The 24349-nt window shown below is 41.8% G+C and overlaps 1 protein-coding gene and 1 pseudogene across 4 annotated transcripts in view; one reads left to right on the forward strand and one right to left on the reverse strand.

The window, feature by feature from the left end:
* The first annotated feature begins 1592 nt into the window (after positions 1–1592).
* Positions 1593–24349, forward strand: part of Actr3b (actin related protein 3B) — a 102568-nt gene continuing 79811 nt past the window's right edge. For 2 of the 4 annotated variants that reach the window (XM_087907526.1, XM_087907527.1), the window contains exon 1: positions 1613–1725. In XM_087907526.1, coding sequence (XP_087763652.1) covers positions 1682–1725 — 44 coding nt within the window. In that variant the 5' untranslated portion in view covers positions 1613–1681. Of the gene's footprint in view, positions 1726–24349 lie in introns of all 4 variants that reach the window. The other 2 variants (XM_087907529.1, XM_087907528.1) reach the window with 2 other exon arrangements.
* On the reverse strand, positions 18576–19942 carry LOC125404495 (guanine nucleotide-binding protein G(I)/G(S)/G(O) subunit gamma-10 pseudogene; annotated as a pseudogene).

Consider the following 24349-nt stretch of genomic DNA (forward strand, 5'->3'; position numbering starts at 1 on the left):
TTGGCTCTTTATTAGACCAATCAGGCGTTTTAGACAGGTACAGTAACACAGCTTCACGGAGTTAAACAAATGCAACATAAAAGAATGCAACACATCTTTGCATCATTAAATAAATATTCCACAGCATAAACAAATGTAACACATCTTCAACTAATATTCCACAGCAATCAATTATACTGTTAAAGCATGATCAATATAATAAATGTACATCAGGTAATTGACACTAAAATACTTGCCAGTGCCAATAAACTGTAATAGTGACTTTGCTATTTCAGCCCAGGTTTCAAAAATAAGCACACAAACAAGCCAAGCTGGGCGGCCCTTGGTAACATGCACAGAAGGAAAGACAGTCTTGTCTCTGGTTCTGAGTCCCATTTGGGACCTTCCATACTCTTCACCTTTCTTCTACTTCTCTCTCTAGTTTCCCTGAATATTTTCTAGGTGTAGGATTTATTTGCTCTCTTGCAGGCAGGGGGAAGAAAAGATAATGAGTTACCTAATCTAATTGTTCTCCTGTGGAAAAACACAATTCTTTAAATCCCAGTAAAGACCAAGTGAATTGATATGTCTCTAGAAAGTTCCTTAGGCATCACAGTCAAGACTTAAGAGGACAAGGAGTCGGGTACAACGGGACTTCCAGTACCTTAAGAACACTGTTGGCAGGTGTTTTTCTTTTTTGGTCTCTGGTTTCCACAATATGTTGGACAATCACCCTCTATTTGATATTAGAAAATATTTCCTAGTAATAATGTTGGTATGGAGCTAGCTAAGGTCATTTATTTCTTAAGACTAGCTGCATATCTGTTGATTTCCCCCCAAGATAAACCATGCAATGCTCTAGCAGACAGACAAAAGTAATTTTTCCTATAGTGAAGGTTATTCATTCAATATACAGATGATTTCTATCTGAGCACCGAATGTGTTAAGCATGAGGCCTCATACTAGGAGAACCACAGTCCAGAAGACATTGACAAATAAATTAGTGCCCAAGCCAGCTTTAAGCACTAGGAATAAAATCATGGTATTGTTGGGGTGGAGAATGAAGTGAACACTTGAAATGAGAATTAGAAAAGAGAAAGAGGGGCTGGAGAGACGGTTCAGCAATCAAGAGCACTGGCTGCTCTTCCAGGGCACGCAGGCCCAGTACCTAGAACCTGCACCAGGAAGCTCACAGCTATCTTTAACTCCAGCTCCAGGTGACCCTAAGCCCCTGGCCTCCAAGGACACCTCCTCTCACAAACACATACCCTCTCTCTCTCTCTCTCTCACACACACACACACACACACACACACACACACTCACACACACACACACACACACACACACACACTCTAAAAATTAAATCCTGAAAAAAAAATAAAACTTGGAAAAAAAAGAGAGAAAAGAAAGAACTCAGGGTCATATTCACCTTATGCCAGTTAAAAATAAACTCCAGTCTCTTCAACTGGATGGATGCGTAGGCTAAAACGCCTCGCTGCCAGCACTAAGGATGGCTGACAAGAGGGAGGAGCGTGCGCGTCCCCGATTGGCCAACTATAGAGTGACGTCACTCCCCGGCGGCGCCTCTGGGCTCCCGGCGGCTCCTAGGGAGGAGCGGCGTCCGCGGCCAACCGACATCGGGGCACTAGGCAGCCGGTCGCTGACTGGGACAGGCGAGGACCGAGCGCCTCGTGGCCGAGCATGGCGGGTTCGCTGCCTCCCTGCGTGGTTGACTGCGGCACCGGGTAAGAGCCGCGCCCCATCGCGCCCACTTCGCTGGGCGTCCCGAAGCCCTTTCCCCGCGGGGTCAGACGGCGGGAGGAGCGCGGAGGGGTGGTGCGCAGGGCTGGAGCTCAGTCTGAAGGGATGGGGAGTTTGAAGGATGGGCTCGATCTGGGGGATGGGAAGCTGAGGGGATGGGACTCAATCCGAGGGCATAGAGAGCTGAGGGATGGGGCTCTGAGAAGATGGGGTGCTGAGAGGATGGGGCTCCGGGATTCCTGGGCGGGCTGCACCTCGCGGGGATGCTGCTGCAGATGCTTTCGCTGCAGGCCTTACACCTGAGAGCTCATGCTGTGTCCGTATCTGTCCCCCGCCCCCCCCCCCCCCCACCTTGGTGCTTGTCACCGGTCCTCCTGTGCTCTCACGAGCGTGTCACCTTTCCCTGCTGATGTACCAACCACCTACTCGTGGAGATGCTTACACGTGCCCTGCCAACTTGACACCCGGTCCCCTTCCCACTCAGCTCGTTTCCATTCTGCAATGGCACAGCCAAGCTGAGCTCCCGGTTTGGTTTGCATACACTTAGTCTTTGCTCTTTAAAACACACACACCCCAATGCGTTTAAAAAAAGACTTCCATTTTGAAAAATTAAAAAGTCTAAATTTGGGGATTCTTCTCTCTCTTTTTTTAGGGGGTGGGGGTGGGGGAGATGGTTCTTTTCTTTTTTGGTAATGTTAATTTTTCAGAAAAGACCTGAGGGAATGTTTTGCGTTGTCAGTGGCTCAGACTTAGCTGCTTTTAGCAAGGTAGCTGCAGAGCCCTCCGACCTAGGAGTTTGGGAATACCTGCCGACAAAGTACTTCATGAATAGCTTGCAAGTAAATTTAGCCTCTTAATGCGTTTTCCTAGGGATGGTAGACCTTTGTCACCAAATATGCTGTGGCATGTTCACCTTACCTGCGATTCTTTTTCTCTTTCTTTCTTTCTTTCTTTCTTTCTTTCTTTCTTTCTTTCTTTCTTTCTTTCTTTCTTTTTGTAGAAAAATATACTTGGTTTGGTTTCCTTGACAACCTTGTGGGGGTGTCTTCTAATTTGCTACAGTCCATCTCCTACCGATATGTCTTCCCTTTTGTTGCTCAGGGGCCAGCAGTGGTTACAAGCTGGAAAACACTTTATTTGTGTCAATTTTTCTTTTGGAAATACACACTATAGAGGAGTTTTGTGGCCGTGCATTTGAGGAGATGCTTGCCTCCCCAAACACAAGCTCTAATCAGTATTGCTTTGACAGCCCCACTCTCCTTTGCAGCTCCACGAAGGCACAGTCTCATCCTGCACCTGACACTCCCTTCAGCCTGGTGGAGTCAGGGATGAAGGCAGTGTGTAAAGGTTCTCATTTTAATGTCTGCATGTGAGATTTTTGTTTTTGGTGGTGTTCAAACTACTGAGATAGAAAACATTGCATAGTGATAGCAGGAAAACAATGTTCCCTGTGTTTATTAGTGCTTTATTTCATATTAGTAAACTGAGGTCTTATTCGTTGTTCTTGCTATAAATATCTAGAACATGCTCAGTTTTGACCTTTTTTCACCTTGAGTGGCTCATCATGGCCCAAAGCTGTGCTGCAGGCTGTCATAGGCTTTGGACACATACACTTTGGACAGGGAAACCTGGAGGTTTCCTCTGGGTGTTTTGTGCCGTAGAAGCCCCGGTGATTATTGTCGGTCCCTAGTGTCCCATGTGCAAGCAGAAGGAAGACTGCATAGCCTAAATTTACCAGCTTCCATATATTAGTAAATCTTGTATTTCTTAGAGCGCTCCATCATTTTGGACTGAGTTTGGTCTCAGAATAGAACAAAATATAAAATGCAGCTAAAGATAACAGGGATTGAGGAATCGAATAGACTTGGGTGATCACAGTGGGTGCTACCAATGAAATGAGCAGATTTTGTTTTGTTTTGTGCTTTGGTGGTGGTGGATTTTGAACCCAGGGACTTTGTAAGAGATGCCTCTACTACTGAATTGTACCATAAGTCCCAGCTGTCTGTCTGTGTGTCCCCCCTCTATCTCTCTTTCTCTCTGTCTCTCTGTTTCTGTCTTTCTCTCTCTGCCCCCCCTCCCTTAGTCTTCTCTTTGTACAGCCCAGGCTTGCCTAGAGCTCCCTAGCCTATACTGAACTTGGAGAAATCCTCCTGCCTCAGCATCCTAAGTGGTAGGATTACAGGTGTGAGCCGTCATGCTCCTTTGACTTGTGTTTTATAGTAAATACATTTCTTCTGGTGACCTCAAGTTTGATTAGCCCCAGACCAGCTGAGTGTACACGAGCATGCTGGGACCAAGATAGTAACAGACAAAGGTTTCTATGAGGTCCAAAAATAAAGTTTCAGCTATTTAAGGGATGACTAGGTTGCTGGACTCCCAGAGAAAACTCCATAAATCCAGTCTCACATCTCAACCAAATGTCTAAAGTAGTTTTCCAGAGTTAAACCAATTTCGAAATAATTCCAAGTTGACTGAGAACTGGAAGGGAACAAAGTCCAGTGTGTCCTGGTCTAGTCTGAGCACTTTCATCATTTGCTTGTCGTTCTGTATCCTGTATGTAGTATTACCTTTCTGAGCTAGTTAAAAGAGGCTTGCAGGCACCATCTGCTTACAGGTTTCATTGTCTACTTTCTGAGAGCAAGGACTTATATAATCGTAGACCAGTTACTAAAGTCAGAACAATTAACATTTATGTGGACTGCTGTTCTATCTGCAAGCTGGATTTGTGAACACTTTCATTTCTTGTCTTTCTTGGAGGCAATTCCTGTCTACCTTTGTACCATACACTGCATTTGGTGGCCATCTTTTTTTTTTTTTCAAAGTTTATTAAAATACAAAAGTCTCCATTTCCGCCCCTCCTCCCAACCCCCTCCCACTCCCCCCATTCCCTCCCCTCCTCCCTCTCCATCCCCAAGAGCAGTCAGGGTCTCCCGCCCTGTGGGTAGTTCAAGCTCCTCCCCCTTCCCTCCAGGTCCAGGAAGGTGAGCATCCAAACAGACTGGATCCCAAAAATCCAGTATATGCAGAGGAAACAAGTCCCAGTGTCATTGTCAATGGCTTTTCAGAAAGACTCCGGGCCAGCCACATTCAGAGAAACTGGCCTCATTCAGAGAATCTGGCTGGATCACGTGCTCGCTCAGTCCCAGTCAACTGGCCTTGGTGAACTCTCATTAGATCAGTCCCCTTGTATCAGTGGGTGATCGCACCCCTCGCGGTCCTGATTTCCTTTTTCATGTTCTTCCTCCTTCTGCTCCTCATTTGGACCTTGGGGGACTCAGTCTGGTGCTCCAGTGTGGGTCTCCATCTGTATCGCCATCCATCGTCGGATGAAGGTTTCCTCTGATCTTGCCTTCCTTGCTCAAGTTCTCTTTCCTTCTGCTTCTCGTTTGGACCTAGGGAGTTAAGTCCAGTGTTCCAATGTGGGTCTCCGTCTCCATCTCCATCCATCGCCAGATGAAAGATCTATGGTGATGAGCAAAATATTCATCAGTATGGTTATGGGCCAAGGCCAGTTCAGGCACCCTCTCCTCTGTCCAGAGAACAATCTGGGAATCTCTCCTTGGACCTGGGATCCCATTTATAATCAAGTCTCTAGTAAACCCTAAACTGACTCCCTTAGTTGAGATATATTCTTCCCTGATCCCATATCTATCCTTCCTCCCTCCCCCCCTCCCAGTCCCCCGAGCATTCCCCATTCCTCCCTTGCTCCCTTCTCTCTAACCCTCTCCCCTTCCAACAACCCTCCTACCCCCCCATGCACCCGAGGTTACCTGGGACTCTTGTCTATTTCCAATCTCCAGGAGGAAAACTACCTGAATTTTCTTCAGGTTCACCCTCCTATCCAGCTTCTCTAGGATCACGAATAATAGGCTCAAAGACCTTTAATTATGGCTAGAATCCATTTATGAGTGAGTACATACCATATTCCTCTTTTTGGGTCTGGGTTACCTCACTCAGTAAAGCGTTTTCTATTTCCATCCATTTGCATGCAAAATTCAAGATGTCATTGTTTTTTACCGCTGACTAAAACTCTAATGTATATATGTTCCGCACCTTCTTTAACCATTCTTCTATTGAGGGGCACCTAGGTTGTTTCCAGGTTCTGGCTATTACAAATAGTGCTGCTATGAACATAGTTGAACAAATACTTTTGTAGTATGATAGGGCATCTCTTGGGTATATTCCCAAGAGTGGAATTGCTGGGTCCTGAGGGAGGTTGACTCCCAGTTTCCTGAGAAACCGGAGGTGGCCATCTTTTTATTTTATGTGCATTGGTCTGTGTGAGGGTCTTAAATCCCCTGGAACTGGAGTTACAGTCTTGAGCTGCCATGTGGGTGCTGGGAATTGAACCCTGGTCCTCTGGAAGAGCAACCAGTGCTCTTAACTGCCGAGCCATCTCCCCCCCACCCTCAGTTTTTTTTTTTTTTTAAAGGGATGGAATGGAGGTCCTGTTATGTAGCCCAGGTCTTAGCTTGTGATCCTTTACTTCAGCCTCCTGAATGCTGGGGTTATAGGCATGTAGTGCCATACCTGGTCACTATGCCATTTATTTTTTTGTTTTTGTTTTTGTTTTTTTGTTTTTTTCCATTTTCTGCCTAAATAGGTTTTTTTTATTTTTTTATTTTTATTTTTTTTAGTAAATTTTATTAAATTATAAAAGTTTCCATTTCCGCCCCCCCTCCCAACACCCTCCCACTCCCCCCACCACTCCCCCCCTCCTTCCCCTCCGTCCCCCAGGGCAGTCAGGGTTTCCTGCCCTGTGGGAAGCTCCAGCTCCCTCCCCCTCCCTCCAGGTCCAGGAAGGCGAGCGTCCAAACAGACTGGATCCCCAAAATCCAGCATATGCAGAGGAAACAGGTCCCAGTGTCATAGTCAATGGCTTTCCAGAAAGACCCCGAGCCAGCCACAGTCAGAGAATCCGGCCAAATTCCGAGAATCTGGCTAGATCACGTCCTCGTTCAGTCCCAGTCCGGCTGGCCCTGGTAAACTCTCATCAGATCCGTTCCCTTGTATCCGTGGGTGATGCCATTTATGTCTCATGTTTCCTTAGTCTTTTTTTTGTCTTTCAGGATATTGTCATTTTGATAGTTGTGTATAATGTCCCTCAGTTTTGGCTGTCTGGTGCTTCTGGTAGATAGCGGCTATACAGTTTTGTAGTGGGCTTCTGTTACCATTCATAAAGCGGGGTGACTGGAGGCCGGCCGCACGAGGAGTGGCGGATCACCTGAGGAAGAATAAGAGGATATGGAGGGGAGGGGAGAAGGGGAGAGAGAGAAGGGGGGACAGAGAAAGGAAAGAGAGAGGGGAGAGAGAAGAAAGAAGGGGGAAGGGGAGATGGTAGAGATGCAGGCACCTCTTCAGAACAGTCCCCTGCCACTGACCCCCAAGTGCTACCATGCCCAGCTCTTGTTTTTTTCTTTTAATTTGTTCAGTATTATATTTCCTTAAGGCATTTTTATATTTCATTAATTTTGGTTGACTCTCTCCTTCCTCCCCTATATCTCTGCCCCTCTTCCCTGATTAAACCTTTAAACACCCTGGCCTTCTCCTTTTGCTTGGTATCACATGAGTTCTGTTGCCCGCCTCACCAAACAATCTCTCTCCCTTTTCATGGGTCCCTTTCTAGTTTCCTGGGCTCTACATATACTCCCACATATATGCATGTATAGAAATTAGAAGCTAGGACCTGTGTTTTAGAGATTATGTGATATCTGTCATTCTGAGCCTGGATTATCTTATTTAATATCATATTTTTCAATTTCACACATTTTAATGTGAACTTCATTTTCTTTATGGTTGAATAAAATTCCGTTATTATAGGCACCACCTTTTCCTTGTCCATTCATTAAGTGATGGTCATCTAGGCTATTTTTCTTAGTCGTTGTGAATATAGCAGCCATAGATGTGCAAGAATCCCTGTGCTAAGAGTCAGACTTCTTTGGGTATATACGCAGGGGTGGTACAGCTAGGTCATGGAATTTCTGTTCTCAGTCTCGTGACAAACCTCCACATGATTTTTACAGTGGCTGAGTAAGTTTGCATCTCCACTGGTCGTGACTAGGGTTCTCTTCCTTACCTCCGTGCTGTGCCGGTCCGTGCTGTGCCGGCATTTGTCCTTACCATGTGTTATCTTTTGTTATCATCCATTTTCTTGTTCATGATCATTCTAGCTTGATGAGATGAACTCTCAAAGAAGTTGAAAACCTTTTAGACCTTGAAATTTTATGTATATGCACGTTTTGCCTGCATGTATGTATGTGTACCACTTGTGTGAAGTGCCCGTGGAGGGCAGAAGAGAGCATTGGGTGCCATGAAACTGGAGTTATGGATGGTTATGGGCCACCATGTGGTTGCTGGGAACCAAACCTGGGCCTTCTGCAAAAGCAGCAGGTATTCTTAACTGCAGAGCCATCTTTCCTGCCTGTTCCAAATGAACTTTAATACGGTGTTATGATTTTGTTAGAGATTGAACTGAATTCCTGGATCGCTCTTGGGTTTCTCCCAGTGAGCATATGAGGCTTTCCATTCTCTGTCTTCCTCAGTTTCTTCTCCATTTCTTCAAAGGTTTCATTGTACAGGCCCTTCTCTTCTCTGACTAAGTGTATTCCCAGGTATTTTAGTATTATTATATGAGCCATGGCGAATGGAATTGCTTTCCTGATTTCTTTCTCAGTGTGGTTGCCATTGGTATGTAAAGTGTGTATCGGCTGTGTGAGTCTTCGGATTGAGTCCAGGGTCTCATACATAGATCCATATCATCTACAGTCAGGATTCTTTGACCTCTTTTCCATCTCTTACTTCTCTTGCTAAAATATCCAGCCCTCCGTGGAGTACGAGCGAATAGCGCGGACACCTGGTCATGTTCCTGATCTCAGGAGAAATGATTTAATGAAGTTTCCCCCCATTTAGCATGCGTTGGCTCTGAGTTGGTCATGGATAGCCTTTATTATGTTGGTAGATGGTCTCTCTATTCTTAGTTTTAATTATGAAGGGATATTGTATTTTTTTCAAAGCCTCTTCTGCGTCTCTTGAGGTGGTGATGTGATTTCTGCCTTGGAGTCCATTTGTGATGTACTTCTTGATTTGCATGTATGGAACCATTCATGCTGTCAAATTCATTGTGGTGGATGATTTTTTAAAAATGGGATCTTGAATTCTGTCTGCAAGCATTTTTTGATTTTTTTTGTCTAAGTTCATCAGGAAGGTTAATCTGTAATTTGAGTGTGTATGTGTGTGTTCATCTGCTTTTGGTATCTGCCTTCATAAGATGATTTGGGAGTATTCCTTTTCTATTATTTTATGGAGTAATTTGAGAAGGATTGATGTTAGTTTTTCTTTAAAGGTCTGGTACAGTTAGTGTATCCTTTTAGGCCTAGCCTATGTTTTTCAATTGGGAGATTAATTCTCATATAATACATTCTGACCGCAGCTTTCCCTCCCTCCATTCTCCCAGTCCCTTCCCTCACCAACCCCATTCCCCAGGTCCATGCCCCCTTCTCCTCCTAGAAAAGATTAGGCCTCCTAGGGACATTGGTTGAATATGGTGCAATAAGAAACAATAACAGATACCAATGGAATTCAGAAAACCATAAGGATACATCTTAAAAACTTATATTCTGCTAAAGTGGAAAATCTAAAAGAAATAGATGAACTTGTAGATATTTTTCATTTCATCTCTAATTTTGTTAATTTGGATCTTTTCTCATTTTGGTTTGTCTGACTAAGGAGTTATTGATCTATTTTTATATTTTTAAAGTAACATTGTTTCATCAATTCTTTGTATTTTTTGCCTTGATGATGATGGTGATGATGATGATGATGATGATGATGATTATGGTTTTTTGAGACAGGGTTTTTCTGTAGCTTTGGAGCCTGTCCTAGAACTGGCTTTTGTAGACCAGGTTGGCCTTGAACTCACAGAGATCCACCTGCCTCTGCCTCCTAAGTGCTGGGATTAAAGGTGTGCGCCACCATTGCCCAACTAATATCTTAAAAGATTAAAACAATCACCGTTATTTATTTGGGAGCTGTGTGTTGTGTGGGGTGCACATGCATGCACACATAATCGCGCACACATGCCATTGCACGCCCACCACAGCACGCATGTGGAGGTCAGAGGATAGACAGTTTGTGTTGTGTGCTTTCCTGGGGATCAAGCTCAGGTTGTCGGTCTTGGTGGCCAAACCTTTACCTGCTGAGCTGTCGCTCTAACCCCTTCTTGACCTTGATGATTCTACATCTGCTGCTGGTGAGCTTGACTGATCTTGTTTTCCAAGGCTATAAGGTATGTAATTAAGATATTTACTCAAGATTGCTCTGATTTTCTTGTGTAGGACCTTATAGGTATGGATTTCCCTTTGAGAGCTAGTTTCATTGTATTGTAGGGGGTTTTGGCATGTTGTGTTGTCTTTGTTCATTTCCAGACATTTTAGGATCTCCTTCATTTCTTCAACAGAACTGTTTATTATTAAACAGTGTATTGTTTAGTTTCTGTGAGTTTGTGGGTTTTCTTTAGTTTCTCCTGCTGCGGATTTCTAGTTTTATTCCATTGTGGTTAGATGGGATACAAAAAGTTATTTTAGTTTTCTTGTATGTGTTGTCTGTCCTATTATGTAATCTATTTTAGGACGCTCCATGGGCTGCTGAAGAGGGATGTGTATCTGCAGTGTTGGGATGAGATGTTCTGTAGGCGTCTGTTAGGTCTCTCTGATTGATGATGTCCCTGAGCTCTGACGTTTATTATTTTTTGTTAGGATGACCTGTCTCTTGATGGGAATGGAGCATGGAAGTCATTGCTGTGTGGAGTTAGCTTCTGGCTTTATACCCAGTAGTATTTGTTCTGTGGAATTGGCTGCTCCCATGTTTATGAGTATGTTTAGAATTGTAGTGTGTTCTTGATGGGCTGTTCCATTAGTTAGCATGGAACTTCTTAAAAGATCCCCACTGATGGAGCTGGAGAGATGGCTCAGCAGTTAAAAGGATGTACCGCTCGCTGTTCTTGCAGAGTTCCCATCCCACCACCCATGTTGAAAGACTTACAATCTCGCGTTTTTTGAGAATATGTCCTGGTTCTTTTGTTTCGGTTTAATCTGAAGACTTCTGCAGTTAATTGCCGTGACTGTTGATGGTCTTGCACCCTTTCTCTCACTAGGAGAACGCCAGTTGGGCTAAACTCAGTGCTGCTCAGTAGTGCTTAGTCCCCTGGAACTCAAGCTCCAGGCAGTCTGATGCCCTCTTCCGGCCTTGTCCGGCACTTCACTCCCACGAACACTTCCCACTCCCACATTCGTGTAACTAAAAATAAAATCACAATATCTTGGGCTGGAAAGGTGGCTCAGCAGTTAAGAGCGCATACTGCTTCTGTAGAGGACTGGAGTTCACTTCCCAGTACCCACATGGTGGCTCACTGCCTGTATCTAGGGGAGTCTGACACCTTGGGCACCTGCACACACATACACACATACACACATACACACACACACACACACACACACACACACACTTAAAAAAATCTTTAAAAAGCCCACTGAGTAGTTTTGGTTTGAAGTTCAATCTTGCCAGATGCTAGAACAACAGCTCCTGCTTATTTTCTGGCTCTGTTTGTTTGGAATACCTTTTCCATCCTTGACCCTAAGATGGTGCTTATCTTTGATAGTGAGGTGTGTTTTGTGGAGGCAGCAAACAAATGAATCTTGTTTTAAAATCCAGTCTTCTACTCTATGTCTTTTGATTGAGGAGTAGAGACATTAGTATTCAGGATTATTATAGAAAAGTATGTATTAATTCTCATCATTTTTCTGATTTTATAGTAATTGGGGTTGTTCTAATTCTCATTTGTTAAACTACTGTTCCAGTATATTTAATTTTTTCCCCAGTAGCCATTTTGTTGTGTTTATTATTCTCTCAGTCCAAATAATTTCTTTTGGAATGCTCCATAGAGCCTGGTTAATGAATACAACTCCTTTTAGTCTGCCTTTATTATAGAATGCTTTTTATCTCAATTATGACAATTTTATAGTATTAGTTATAGTTTTATAGTAGTTAGTTATAGACAGTTTTATAGTAGTTAGTTATAAATAGTTTTATAGTAGTTAGTTATAAATAGTTTTATAGTAGTTAGTTATAAACAGTGTTATAGTTGAGTTAGCAGCTGTGGCCTTCCAGGACTTGAAATACATGGTTCTATGACCTTTTGACTTTTAAGATTTCTGTTGAGATATCAGCTGTTATTCTGAGGGACCTGTCTTGGTAAATGAGTTGGTGTTTCTCTTTTGCAGTTTCGAATACTTTTATTTTGTTCCGTATGTTTGATATTTTAACTCTGCTATGACACAGAGAGTTTCTTTTCTGGTCCTTTCTGTTTGGCGGTATTGTATGTGTTTCTTGTACTGAGTTGGGCCTCTCCTTACCTAGACTTGGGAAATTTTCTGTTATAATTATATTGAAAATATTTTCTACAACTTTTGCATGGAGTTCTTTTTATATGCCCACATTCATAGATTTAATCTTTTTATGGTGTCCAAGAGACCTTGCATTACTATTCCTATATTTTTAAATATGTATTTATTTTTTGAGAAGAGAGAATGTAAGTATGTAAACATGCTTGCAGGTGCCCATCGAGTCAGGAAGAGGGCATCAGAGGGCATCAGCTTGGAGTTACGGGTGGATGTGAGCCACTGTGTGGGTGCTTGGAACCAAACTCCATCCTCTGCCATATCAGCAACTGAGCCAGCTCTCTAGCCCAGTTGTACATTTTTGTCCTTGACTGAATATACTACTTTTCATACCTTGTCTTCAGGCCTTGAACTTCTGTCCTCTCTCTGACCTATCCTATTGGTTTGACTTCCCACCTCCCTTTTTATTTGATGTCATTTCTAGCCTCTTTTCTGTTTGTTTTCTCTTCCGTATTGAATTCCATTTCATGTCTTGTATTTACTTCTTCACTCAGCTGTTTGTGTTTTTTTAAAAAATCTTTTATTATTTTATTTTATGTGTATGGGTATTTTGCCAGCATGTATGTCTGTACCATGTCTGTACACTGCAGAGGCAAGAATAGAACAGTAGTTATAGAACTGAGGTTGTAGATGGTTGGGATCCTTTGCAAGAACAGCCGTCTCTTCAACCCCGGCCTCCCTGTGTGTGCTTGCTTGACATTTATTCAGAAGTTCACTCATGTCTTCATTTCTTTCCTTTTGCTTTAATAATGACAATATTTTATGCATATAGGTGTTTTACCTACACATATACAGACCACAGGGCTAGGAGAGGGCATCGGATCCCCTGGTTGTGAGCCGCCGTGTGGGTGCTAGGAATCGACACTCTGGGTCCTCTGGTCGAGCAGCTAGCCCTGCTAATCACGGAGCCATCTTTCCATAGCCCCATGCCTTCATTTCTTTGACCACACCTGTCACCATTCTTCTGCCATCTCTGTCCAGAGTGCCATGTGACTCACGCTTACTGGGTGAACATTATTTTGGGATTGGTAGATTTTAGAGGAGAGATTTTCTTGGATTTTTCATGTTTTTTGTGTTTGTTTTTTTTTAAAATTTGTTTAGTTGCCCTTCTTTGTTCAGTGGATGTGTATGCAATGTTTGGAGGGACCAAGTTCTAAGTAGGGTTAAGCTGCTGTTTTGTTTGTTTGTTTGTTTTGTTTTATTTTGTTTTTGTTCTGTTAGACTGGTATTCAGGGCACCAGACTCTAGTCTCACTCTTCCCTATGAGTAGAACTTTTTCTGTAACAGTTGCCACCACCCAGGGTAGAATACTCTGAAAATAGAGTCATAGTTAGCTATGGAACATTTACCCCTTCAGTGACAGTCATTTTCGGAAGTAAAGAGACATTGATGGTACTGTGTATACTAACATGAGTTATGTGGGAATAAACGAAAAGGAAAAGATGAAAATATTCCCGAACAGTGGCTGGTATACATGATAGAAAGTGGAAAAGAGAGGTACAGAGAACCAGCTTACTGGACACAAAGAAAACGGGTGGAGGACAGGGAGGTGGCTCCGTGGTAAGAGTGCGCGCCTGGTGAGCACGGGGACCAGAGTTTGTATCCAGCATACAGAAGGCGGTTAGACATGGCAGCTGCCTGCAGTCTCAGCACTCAGGAGGCTTAGACAAGGAATCCCTGGGCAGACCGGTCACCTAGACTGCTAGACTTGGCAAGCTGTGGGTTCAGCCAGAGACCTAGCCTCATTCAACAATGTGGAGATTGATTGAAGGAGACACCCAGTGTTCACTTTGAGCTTTCATGTGCACATGTTCGTACGTGCACATATGCCTGTGTACCCGAGTACACAAGAATACCCACACCTACACACACACACACACACACACACACACACAGAGGCAAAAACAAGCAGGGTAGGAGATGAAGGAATCACAGCTAAAGGTGAACTGAAGAGGTAAAGATGGATTACTGGATAGCAGCACAGTTCCTGTCTCAGGAAACTGAGGCACAGGGACGCCGGCAAACGAACGAGGAAAGGGAAAAGGCAGTCTAGAGCAAGAAGAGCGTGGGCCGAGCTGGCCTGCCAAAGTGACACTGGGTGTGTATGTACACCTTTGGTCTTTTGTGCACTTTGTGTCTATGTATTTCAGGAGTAAGCTCCTAGGAGTGGGATCTCTGGGCAGACGGGCAGGTGGGTGTTCCCTGCAGTTTTGTATGAGCTCTTGCCTGTGCCTGCAGGCGCACTATCACAGCATGTTGCCACAATTTGTGATTTTTTTTTTTTAAACCAACCTGGAAGATAAGCAGTGCTATCTCAGAATAGTTTTAACTTGAATTTCTTGTTAGGTGGGGGAGCTAGATAGCTTTAATATGCTTTTTGTGTTTCTTTTTAAATCTCCGTTTCTGTAGCTGTTCTTCTCTAGGTTTTGGTTTTCTGTCTTATTTTTAGAAGTTCTTCATATATTAGGATATATGTGGGGGTGGGGTTCCACAGACACTCTGGGTGATTTGCTAGGAAGACTCTTTACAGAACAGAAGCAGTCAGAAGGGAGCGTGGGAAGGAATCTGTAGGAAACCCGGGACAAACTTCTGAGGCCTCTCCTCTCCTTCTAGAAGTGCAGAAACGGGGTGCGCCGGCAGCGGGGTGCACAGTGACAGGGTGCACCAGCGACAGGGTGTGCCAGCAACGGGGTGCGCCAGCAACAGGGTGCACAGCGACGGGGTGCAGTGACAGGTGCACCAGTGACAGGGTGCACCAGTGGTGGGTTGTGCCAGCAACAGGGTGCACAGTGACAGGGTGCCCCAGCAACGGGGTGCACAGTGACAGGGTGCTCCAGCAGTGGGGTGCACAGTGACAGGGTGCACCAGTGATGGGCTGTGCCAGCAACAGGGTGCACAGTGACAGGGTGCCCCAGTGACAGGGTGCCCCAACAACGGGGTGCACAGTGACAGAGGGTGAACCAGCCACAGGGGCACCAGTCTCACAGGTGGTACGCAGACATTTATGCAGGCAAAACATCCGTGCACATAAAAATAAATAAAAATTAACAGCAATAAAAACTCTAAGTCACTGAAGGGCTCCTTATAAATTGAGTTGTTTGTGCCATGTAGCCAATGAGCTACCATATCTAAGGTTTTGGTGCTGGGTTCCACCAACATATTCATCTCTGCTTGGGGTGGGGGAAGCGTGAGGATTGAGAAATGGCAGGCAGAGAAAAACAGAGATGGAAGAGAAAAGGCAGAGATGCAGGAAAGAGTTGGCAGGGCGTCCAATGAGTACTGAGATCCATCAGCATTTATTTCTCATAGACTTTCTATCCCTCAGTCCAAAGAGGAGGGGGAAGGCAAGAGGCTTCTTTACCAAGATGCAAGGAACAAACATAGTAGTTACCTTCTTAATACCCAGAACACCAAGTAACCACATCCTAGGTCAAAACATCCTGACAGTAGCCACACCTGAGCTCTCTGTCCTTTAGTCAGGGTGGAGGGATCCACTTCTGTGGGCTCCCACAGTTAGGGGAAGGTAGGAATCTTCCTGAAATGTCAGTTCTTAGATGCCAGAACTAAAGGTCACACTGGCAGGCAGGCCTATCTAAGGAGTGGGCTTAGGCCTATTCACTCCCTTTTTGGGGTACATTTATTTTATATATATATATATATACATATATATATATATATATGTATATATGTATATACACATTCACTTTCCTTGTTTATTTTCTTTTACCATGGAAAATTTTAAAGTTATGTTGATCCATTTTTCCTTCTTGATTTTGAACCAAATAAGAAAGGTTTTATTTTTATTTTCATGTCTTTCTTATTTATATGTATGCATGTATGCATGTATGTATGTGTGTATGTATGTATGTATGTATGTATGTATGTGTCTGTCTGTCTATCTATTGGCAGGGTTTCTCTGTATAGCCCTGACTGTCCTAGAACTCACTCTGTAGACCAGGTTGGCCTGGAACTCAGAGATCCATCTTCCTCTGCCTCCTAAGTTCTGGGATTAAAGATGTGTGCTATCATGCCTGACTTCTAGATTTTATTTTTAAAAATGTTATTTGGACCAGGGATATAGCTCATTTGGTAGAGTGTTTGCCATTCCCGTGTAAGGCCTTGGGTTTGGTTCCCAGCATGGCATAGTCAGGCATAGTAACAATCCTAGCACTCAGAATGTGGAGACAGAAGGATCAGAAGTTTAAGGTCATCCATGGCCATGTAGAGGGTTCAAGTCTGACCTGGACAACATCAGACCCTGTGTAATTTTTTTTGAGGAGTAGGCCCATTTGGGGCAGCTTCTTTTTGTCCTTTTGACTGTCATAAAACGAAACAAAACTCATGGCTGGACATGTCTTAGAGTCACACTTGCATTTGTTTATCTGTACTTCATCTTTGTCGTAGGGATCTGTTGCTCTGCTCATACAGTAGGACCAAGAGCCTTTGAAGCTTTTGAAGATTTGACGTCTACGAATACAGCCTCTTTGCCCTACTAAGTCTTCCAGGGCTTTCCCTTCTATTCTTGTTTGTTACTCCAATTGAATCTCACATTCAGCTTCTCCAGGTCCAGGATAAGATGCCTGATGAATTTTTTTTTTTTTTAGATATTAGCTTTCCTTCTTTCTTTTAATGACCATCATTAAAAGATGTCTGATAAAGTTGTCTTCTTATCAAGAACATAGTTTATCTTTCTATTCCAACTCAGTTGTGTATTTTTGGAATGTTGTGGTGTTTCCCTCCTCCCCCACCCCCCGGATGGGTTTCCACTCCTCCAAGCTGTGTAATCCAGGCTGGTCTCTAACACAAGATGTTTTTTAGTCTCTTAAATGCTTGGATTATAGCCTGGCATGAGTGTGAGTTTGAGGCTAGTCTGGGCTACATAGTAGGAAACTGTTTCAGAGAAAAGCAAACTGAGTGCTGGGATTATAGGGGTATACTATCATAGCTGACTTATTTCTTAAATTTGCACATGGGTATTTGATCTTTCCTGCCCTCTGCCATGCTGGGAATTGAACCCAGGGTTTCACATATGGTAGGCAAGCACTATGCCACTAAACTACTCCTGATCTCTTTGATTTTCTCTTTTGTCTGTTATAATCAGTATCTTGTGTTTCACCTTTATCATTTTCCCAGGGTCTGCTCATGTTAAGTGTATTCTGTGCACAGATTGGGCTTTTAGTTCCTTCTTTTCTTGAATACATAAAGATCAGTCTTGATTCTCCTGCCTCAATCTCCTTAAGTTTGGGGGTTTATGACACCAGGCCTGACTAACAGCTAATGTTTCTTTTCTTCCTAAGACAGGTCTCACCATATAATCAGGCTGTCTTGTAGCTCCCTAAGTAGGCCATGCTGGCCTTGAATCACAGAGCTCCACCTGCCTTTACCTCCTGAGTGCTAGGATTAAAGGAGTACATCACCATGCCCAGCAGCAACTGGCATTTCTAAAATACGTAGGGTGTTTTGGGGCTACTCTATTTACTTGTGTGTACATACATGCATTTATCTATAAATGCCTGTATTACACACACACACACACACACACACACACACACTTGATGCTGGGAAAGTATCTATCAATTATTTTGAATTAGGCAAAAAATTTTATTTCCAAGTTCTTCAAAGATTATTATAAACACAGACTTTCCTTCTAAAATGTCCCCAATTAAACCAAAGGCACATCACCCAAATAAAGTACTTGTGACATTAGTTTTTGTAGGTTATAATATTTTCACATTTTGTTTTTAACCAGTTGCAGTGTTCTGAATGTAGTAGGCCACATTTGAATGTTTTTAAAGGCATAAACACGTTTTTAAGAGCTACAAAAACAATTATAAATTGTAAACTAAAGGAAGTAAGGAAAGATCTAACCAGTCTCACCCAGGATGGGCAACCTAACGCTACATCAATCTTTCAGTTGGCTAAGAGCATCTCCCAAGTTTACTGTCAAAGTAAGACCATATTTCATTGAGAAATGAAAATGTTCTCCTTTTTTTTTTTAAAAAAAATCAATATATCAATTATTCCCCCAATTTTATACTTTGTCTTAATTTAGTAATAGTAAATTCTTATGAACAAATTTTATTAGAGTATAAAAATGTTAGGGAAATTACAAATCTCAGTTTTTGAAAACAAAACGTCTTTCTCCTAAAATGCAAACCCCCAGCAAGTAATACATACCTATATCCCAGGCGGAGCAACGCGGGTTCTATGAGGTGAGAGATGCAGCTCAGGAAATTTGGAGGTGAGGATTATAAAAATGAATTTCTGTAGAGTTTGGCTCTAGGACCAGGCAACAGAGAATGGGACTTGGCTGTGGAAACTGTCTTCTTGGGACGTGGGCGTTCATCCTTCCCCGTGTGCTTCCCAGAACTTCTTCCCAGTCTTCAGAGTAAAGCACAGGACCTGGACTCCCGGAAGGGATTGCTCCCAGCTGTCGCGCCAAGCAGCAGGGCATCCTTGCAGGCATTATGCATGCAGTACTGCTGGAGCTCCGCGGCTGCGAGACCTTGATCCTCTCCACGCCGGCCTCCAGCTTGAGCTACTCCACCAGGCACTGGGCGCTCACGCTGGCCGCGGTGGACGTGGCGACGAACTCAATTTATATTTTTTATATGCTGAGTGAGCATTAGATGTTAGATATCTTTGTCCTAACTGGAGACAGTTAATATGATGGATTATGTGAATATATTTTTTAAATTCTTTAGTGTTGCATTTGAGAATAATCCCCCCTTGAACATGATGCATTATATACACAGACATATAGGACAGTCTCAGGTTGCCCTTGAACTCTTGTAGTTACTGAAGATGACCTTGAATTTACGATCCTGGTGCTTCTATCTGTCAAGTGCTAAGATTATAGATATGCACCAACTAGATCAGCCAGTGTGATGGGGATCAAACCCAGGGCCTCATATATTCTAGGTAAGCATTCTCTTGACTAAGCTACATCTTTATCCTGTGATGCACAGTATATTTTGGTGTGAAGCTATGCCCTGTTATTAGCATTTTACTTAGATTATTATGGAAGTCTGAATGTATTTGGTTTTGTATCTATCTATCTATCTATCTATCTATCTATCTATCTATCTATCTATCTATCTATCTATCTATCTATCTATCATCTGTCTGCCTGTCTGTCTGTCAGGGTTGGTGATCAGTGTTGCATTGTCTTTAAAAACCTCATTGGGCTGTTCTTGTTCTTTCTATGGGCTCCGAGGTCATTTCACTAGTGCTGGGACTGCCTGAGTGGAAGTGTTGGCAGGATTCTGCAGTGACTCCCTGGGCTTGGTGGCTTAAGGAGGAAGTCTACTCCACTTCTTGAAGTCTGGCTAATTGTTTTTTCTCTTGTAGAATCAGTTTCTGTGTTTCATTTGTTTAAAATGGCCATCTCATCTAGATTTTCCCATTGTATGTGTATAGTAGCTTCTTGAATTTTAAAAATCTGATTTTTTTCTGTTCGTGATTTATATTTAGGCATTCCATTTTATCCCTTTTTGTTGGTAATTAACTAATCATAAGGGTTATTATCAGTACTTTAAATTTTCTCTTTTTTAAGATGAACTTTGGGGTTTGTTCTGTTATATTTCTGCCATTTTTTTGGGGGGAGGGAACTCTTCCCTGCATTTATTAATTCCTTGCGGCTCCCTTTCTCATTTGGAACAGGGTTTGTGGTAGAGTCAAGGCTGACAGTGAATTTATGATCCTGCTTCAGCCTCCATGGCTGCAACTCCACAGGTGTGCCTGGCATGCCTGGCCCTGCTGCTTTGCTTTGCTTTGTTGTTTTTCAGTGTGCTGTTAAATTTTGTTTCCCCTTTATATTGAAAAGCTATTTAATACTACACAGTTTTGACAGAGATGTATCTTAGATGTGTCTTTATCTGAATTCTGAGATTTGGATATTTTGGTTATTATTTTCAAGAAATTTCTCTCATTTTTGCTTTTGATTTTCCCACTTGACACAATGTGTGTGTATTATTATGTGTGTAAAACTTCCTGTAGGAAGCTTTTTTGTTCTTTGATTTTGTTTGTAATTATATTTTTGTTTCATTTTGTCTAAAGAATGCTGTTCATGTTATTTTTGTTCTTGGGACTTCATGTTTTCTCCAGGATTGTTTAGTGAATATTTTTGAGAAGCAAGCATTACCTCTATGTGTTCAGAGTTTGGCATGTGACTGAATCAGCTGCCTTATTCATGATGTTATCTAGGTATTCCAGCTTCTGTTTCTTTTTTCTTTCTTTCTTTCTTTCTTTCTTTCTTTCTTTCTTTCTTTCTTTCTTTCTTTCTTCCTTTCTTTCTTTTTTTTTTCTACTTAAATGGGTGGCAAAGGGTCCTGGTGATACTGTTTCTTTTTTCTCCTGTGGCTCCTGTAGTTTCAGAAGTTATTGCTACTGCCTTGGGTGCTAACAAATCACTTGTGTTTTCCAGAAGTGTCTTAGCCTGAAAAAGCAGCCTTCTCCCTACTGTTTTCCAGCCTGGATCCTGCTTCATTGTATACAAGGACGCATGATTCCCCCTTGCTTCTCATTGTGTTTACTTGCTACCCATATTTTTGCCCATTCTTGCACTATTATTTCTAAATTATTTCAGTTCTGTTCTTTATACCCAATAGAACTGTTAGATTTTGCTGTGATAGCTAGCGTGAAAAGATTGGGTTGCTCAAGCTCATTTGCACTCATTGACAGCCGAATTAAACACATTTGTATTTACTTATATAATCAATATATTTTGTCTAATTTTTCCATATATAATATAATATATAAAACTATAAAAATAATTATGTGTATATTTACACTTTTTTATTTTTAGTAATTATACACACATGTAATTATAGACACATATAATACTTTTGAATTATAATCAATTTATTTGATTTATATATTTTTAGAGGAAATTTGGGATTGCTTGCTTTTTTTCTGGTACTGAGAACTAATTTAAAGGGCTCTTGTGTATTGATAAGCTCTCCGCCATTGAGTTATATTCTCAATCATTTTTAAAGTTTTGTTTTAAGACTGGATCCTGCTCAGTGGGCCTTACACTCACTGTGTAGTCAAGAAGGGCCTCACATTTATGATTCTTCTGCCTTTGTTCCTAGTGCTGGGGTTACAGGCATATACACCATGCAGCCTGAGTCAAGCAGGCAGATCTCTGTAAATTCGAGGCCAACCTAGTCTACAAAGCGGGTTTCAGGATGGCCAGGGCTACACAGAGAAACTCTGTCGTGAAAAACAAACAAAACAAAACAAAACTAACCCCCGTCCTTTTGAGTTCACTATCAGAGAATGGAGCCATTTGTTCCTACTTCTCTCCCCCCCCCCAGCCTTAAAAGTCTTCATTATGAAATATTATCTAAATTACTAGTGGCTTGTTTTTTTTTTTCCCAAGACTGTGTAGCCCTGGCTGTCCTGGAATTCACTTTGTAGACCAGGCTGGCCTCAGACTCCCAGAGATCCACTTGCCTGTGCCTCCTGAGTACTGGGATTAAAAGCATGTGCCACCACTGCCTACCATAGTGTTGGTTTTTTTTTAAAGCGCATATCATAAATCCTTTCCAGATCAAAGGTTTTAAATACTCTGTTGTCCCATATGGTGTTACAGATATACATTCATATAGCAGTCCTTGGAACATCCCAAAATGAACAAACCAGATAAAATATGGAGAGACAAAGCATCTGAAATATATATATATATAATATATATATATAATAGAAATAGATATATTTAAATATAACATATTCGTATATTTATACCTACATACATATGTATATTTCATGTCATTTACAGTGAAATGTACACCCTCTTGTGTGGGTGGGATACTGAGGTGTGACATTTCTGCCCACCTCTGACAGGCTACAGGTGTTTTAGGATTAGTGACAAATCTCCAAAAATACCACCCACAGTCTTTGCTGGAGAGCTGGGATGTGAGTCATGAAGAAGCCTTTGCATTGTCAAGAAGGTATGTGCTGTGTTCATTTCCACAGTACTCATTGTAGCATGATTAATAAAAGCCAAGAGACAGATATTGGGGTTCAACCTATCAGAAAAGCAAAGCAGCCAAGCCACGAGAGATCTCTTACCACTATGAAATCTTCATATTGAAAGAGAGCCAGTTCCTGTCTCATCCCACCTTATATTCCTCTCTAGTGCTGGGATTAAAGGCATACACCACTGCCCGACCTCTATGGCTGTCTTGTGTGGCTGCTGGGATTGAAGATGTATGTCACCACTACCTGGCCTATATGGCTGACTAGTGTGGCTCTTTTGTGTTCTTGTCTTTAGGCAAGCTTTATTTATTAAAATACAAATGAAATATCACTACATTTCCCCCTTTTTTTGTCTAAAATAAAAAAGCTATTACTATTATAAGAAAAACTATATGCAATAAGTACAATAATATATGTAATATATACAGGCAATAAATATATCAACAATGTCTAGTCCATTTGCATTTGGCAAATTCAGAGAAAATACTCCATATCTATTCTATCATGGTGAGTCCAAAGTCTTGTACCAAATTTACTTTCTATCATAACTTGCTTTCTGCTTCTGGTAAACAAGAAAAACTATGACTATCTAATCTTCAACTCCTTCAGAGACCCAAGAAGGAAATAATATTAGCTGAATAAACAGGAAGAGCAAACAACTTCTAATAAAAAAATGCGAGAAATTACAGAAACAGCAGACTGCCTGGACAGTCACCCAGAGTTCCTCTGCAATGTGTTGGGCATCCATCTTTGGCCTATAGGCCTAGCATATCTGACAGACTTTCTGTGAATTAGGATATTCTGAAGGACTGTTCTGCCTTGTCTTGACAGTGTTTGGCAGTCACTTTCTTTTGTGTCCTGTTTGTCAATTAGGACAGATACTGTCAGCAGTTCAGGCAAGGGCATTTTCTTGCCCAGTGGCTTACTTTTGCCACAAAGAAAGTAAACTACATGTGGAATTTCTTCAATGCCCATTATCTTCTCTGAAGTAGATTGTTGCTGCCAGGAACAGACATGTCTCATTGTCATAAAAAGAAAAAAGCCTGTTGTTAAACCATTTTAAATGCCATATTCTGTACCTCTCTGAAGTGTTTGAAGAAGACCTGTCTACCCAAAATTTATCTTTGTTTGACCTTGAAGACATACCTAATGTGACTACAAGTTTGATTGTAATAGGTGATTAACTACTAACCTTCATTTCCTTATTATCCTAAACAGGTGGTAATAATAATTTTCAGTGGCTAAGAATTTGCATTACATTGTTAGATGAGTTATATAGGTATCTATGTACAGTTTGTTCTAATGAAACTCATCTCAAATTTGTATCAGTATACAAAATTTGTATATGATATAAAAAAATCCAATCCAGTGTAAAACATTTAAAATGAATAGTTGCTTTTTAGAAGTATTCAATAATTTACCTTTTTATCTTATCATATCTCTATCCTCCCTTGTTTCTTTTTAGAGTAGATTCATTAATCTACCCTTTTATCTTATTACCTTGAATCTAATTTCCTTTGTTTAGCTTTTTTCCTTACCATTACCAATAACAACTTGTAACCAACCCCCTTAAACAGTGAGAAATATTCATAGCCCATTGATCGAACAAAACCATCTATCCCACCTCTTGAGAATGTGGGCGTTATATTCTTAAATTTACTTCCTGCTGTCTGGGGGTGGTGGTACCTTTATGGGAGCCTGAAAAGAAAAATTTGAGTTAATTGTAAAGTCCCAGGAGAAGTATCTGTATCTCTTTTTTTCTTCTACCCTCTGTGTTATGGGAAAGTGCAGAGCTTGTCTCAAGTCCTGGTAGGAGTAGTCTGTTAGACTGGATCATCTCCGCGAGTCACCTTGAAATTATTCTGAGCATTTTGTAGTCCAAAGCCAATATTTAGGTGGTGTTGTTCAACTTAGTGGTGTTATCATAGTCCCAGAGGAGTCGTTATTGTGAGGCCCCATCTTCCTTTTGAAGACTTCATACGTCACTGTTAGGCGTGCTCATGGTTTACTGCAGAAAACTGATAGAGACTCAAACCTGAAATCATGTACAGGAAGGTAGATGAAGCCTTTTTCTAGACTTAGTACTCTATATGACCATTAATATCATAACAAAAAGTTTAAATATACATATTAATCATATAAATCTTATACATTAAGAATAGCTGTTAAAGAG

This window comes from Myodes glareolus, chromosome 6 (assembly GCF_982192425.1).
Source record: "Myodes glareolus chromosome 6, mMyoGla1.1, whole genome shotgun sequence".
NCBI classification, from domain to species: domain Eukaryota; kingdom Metazoa; phylum Chordata; class Mammalia; order Rodentia; family Cricetidae; genus Myodes; species Myodes glareolus.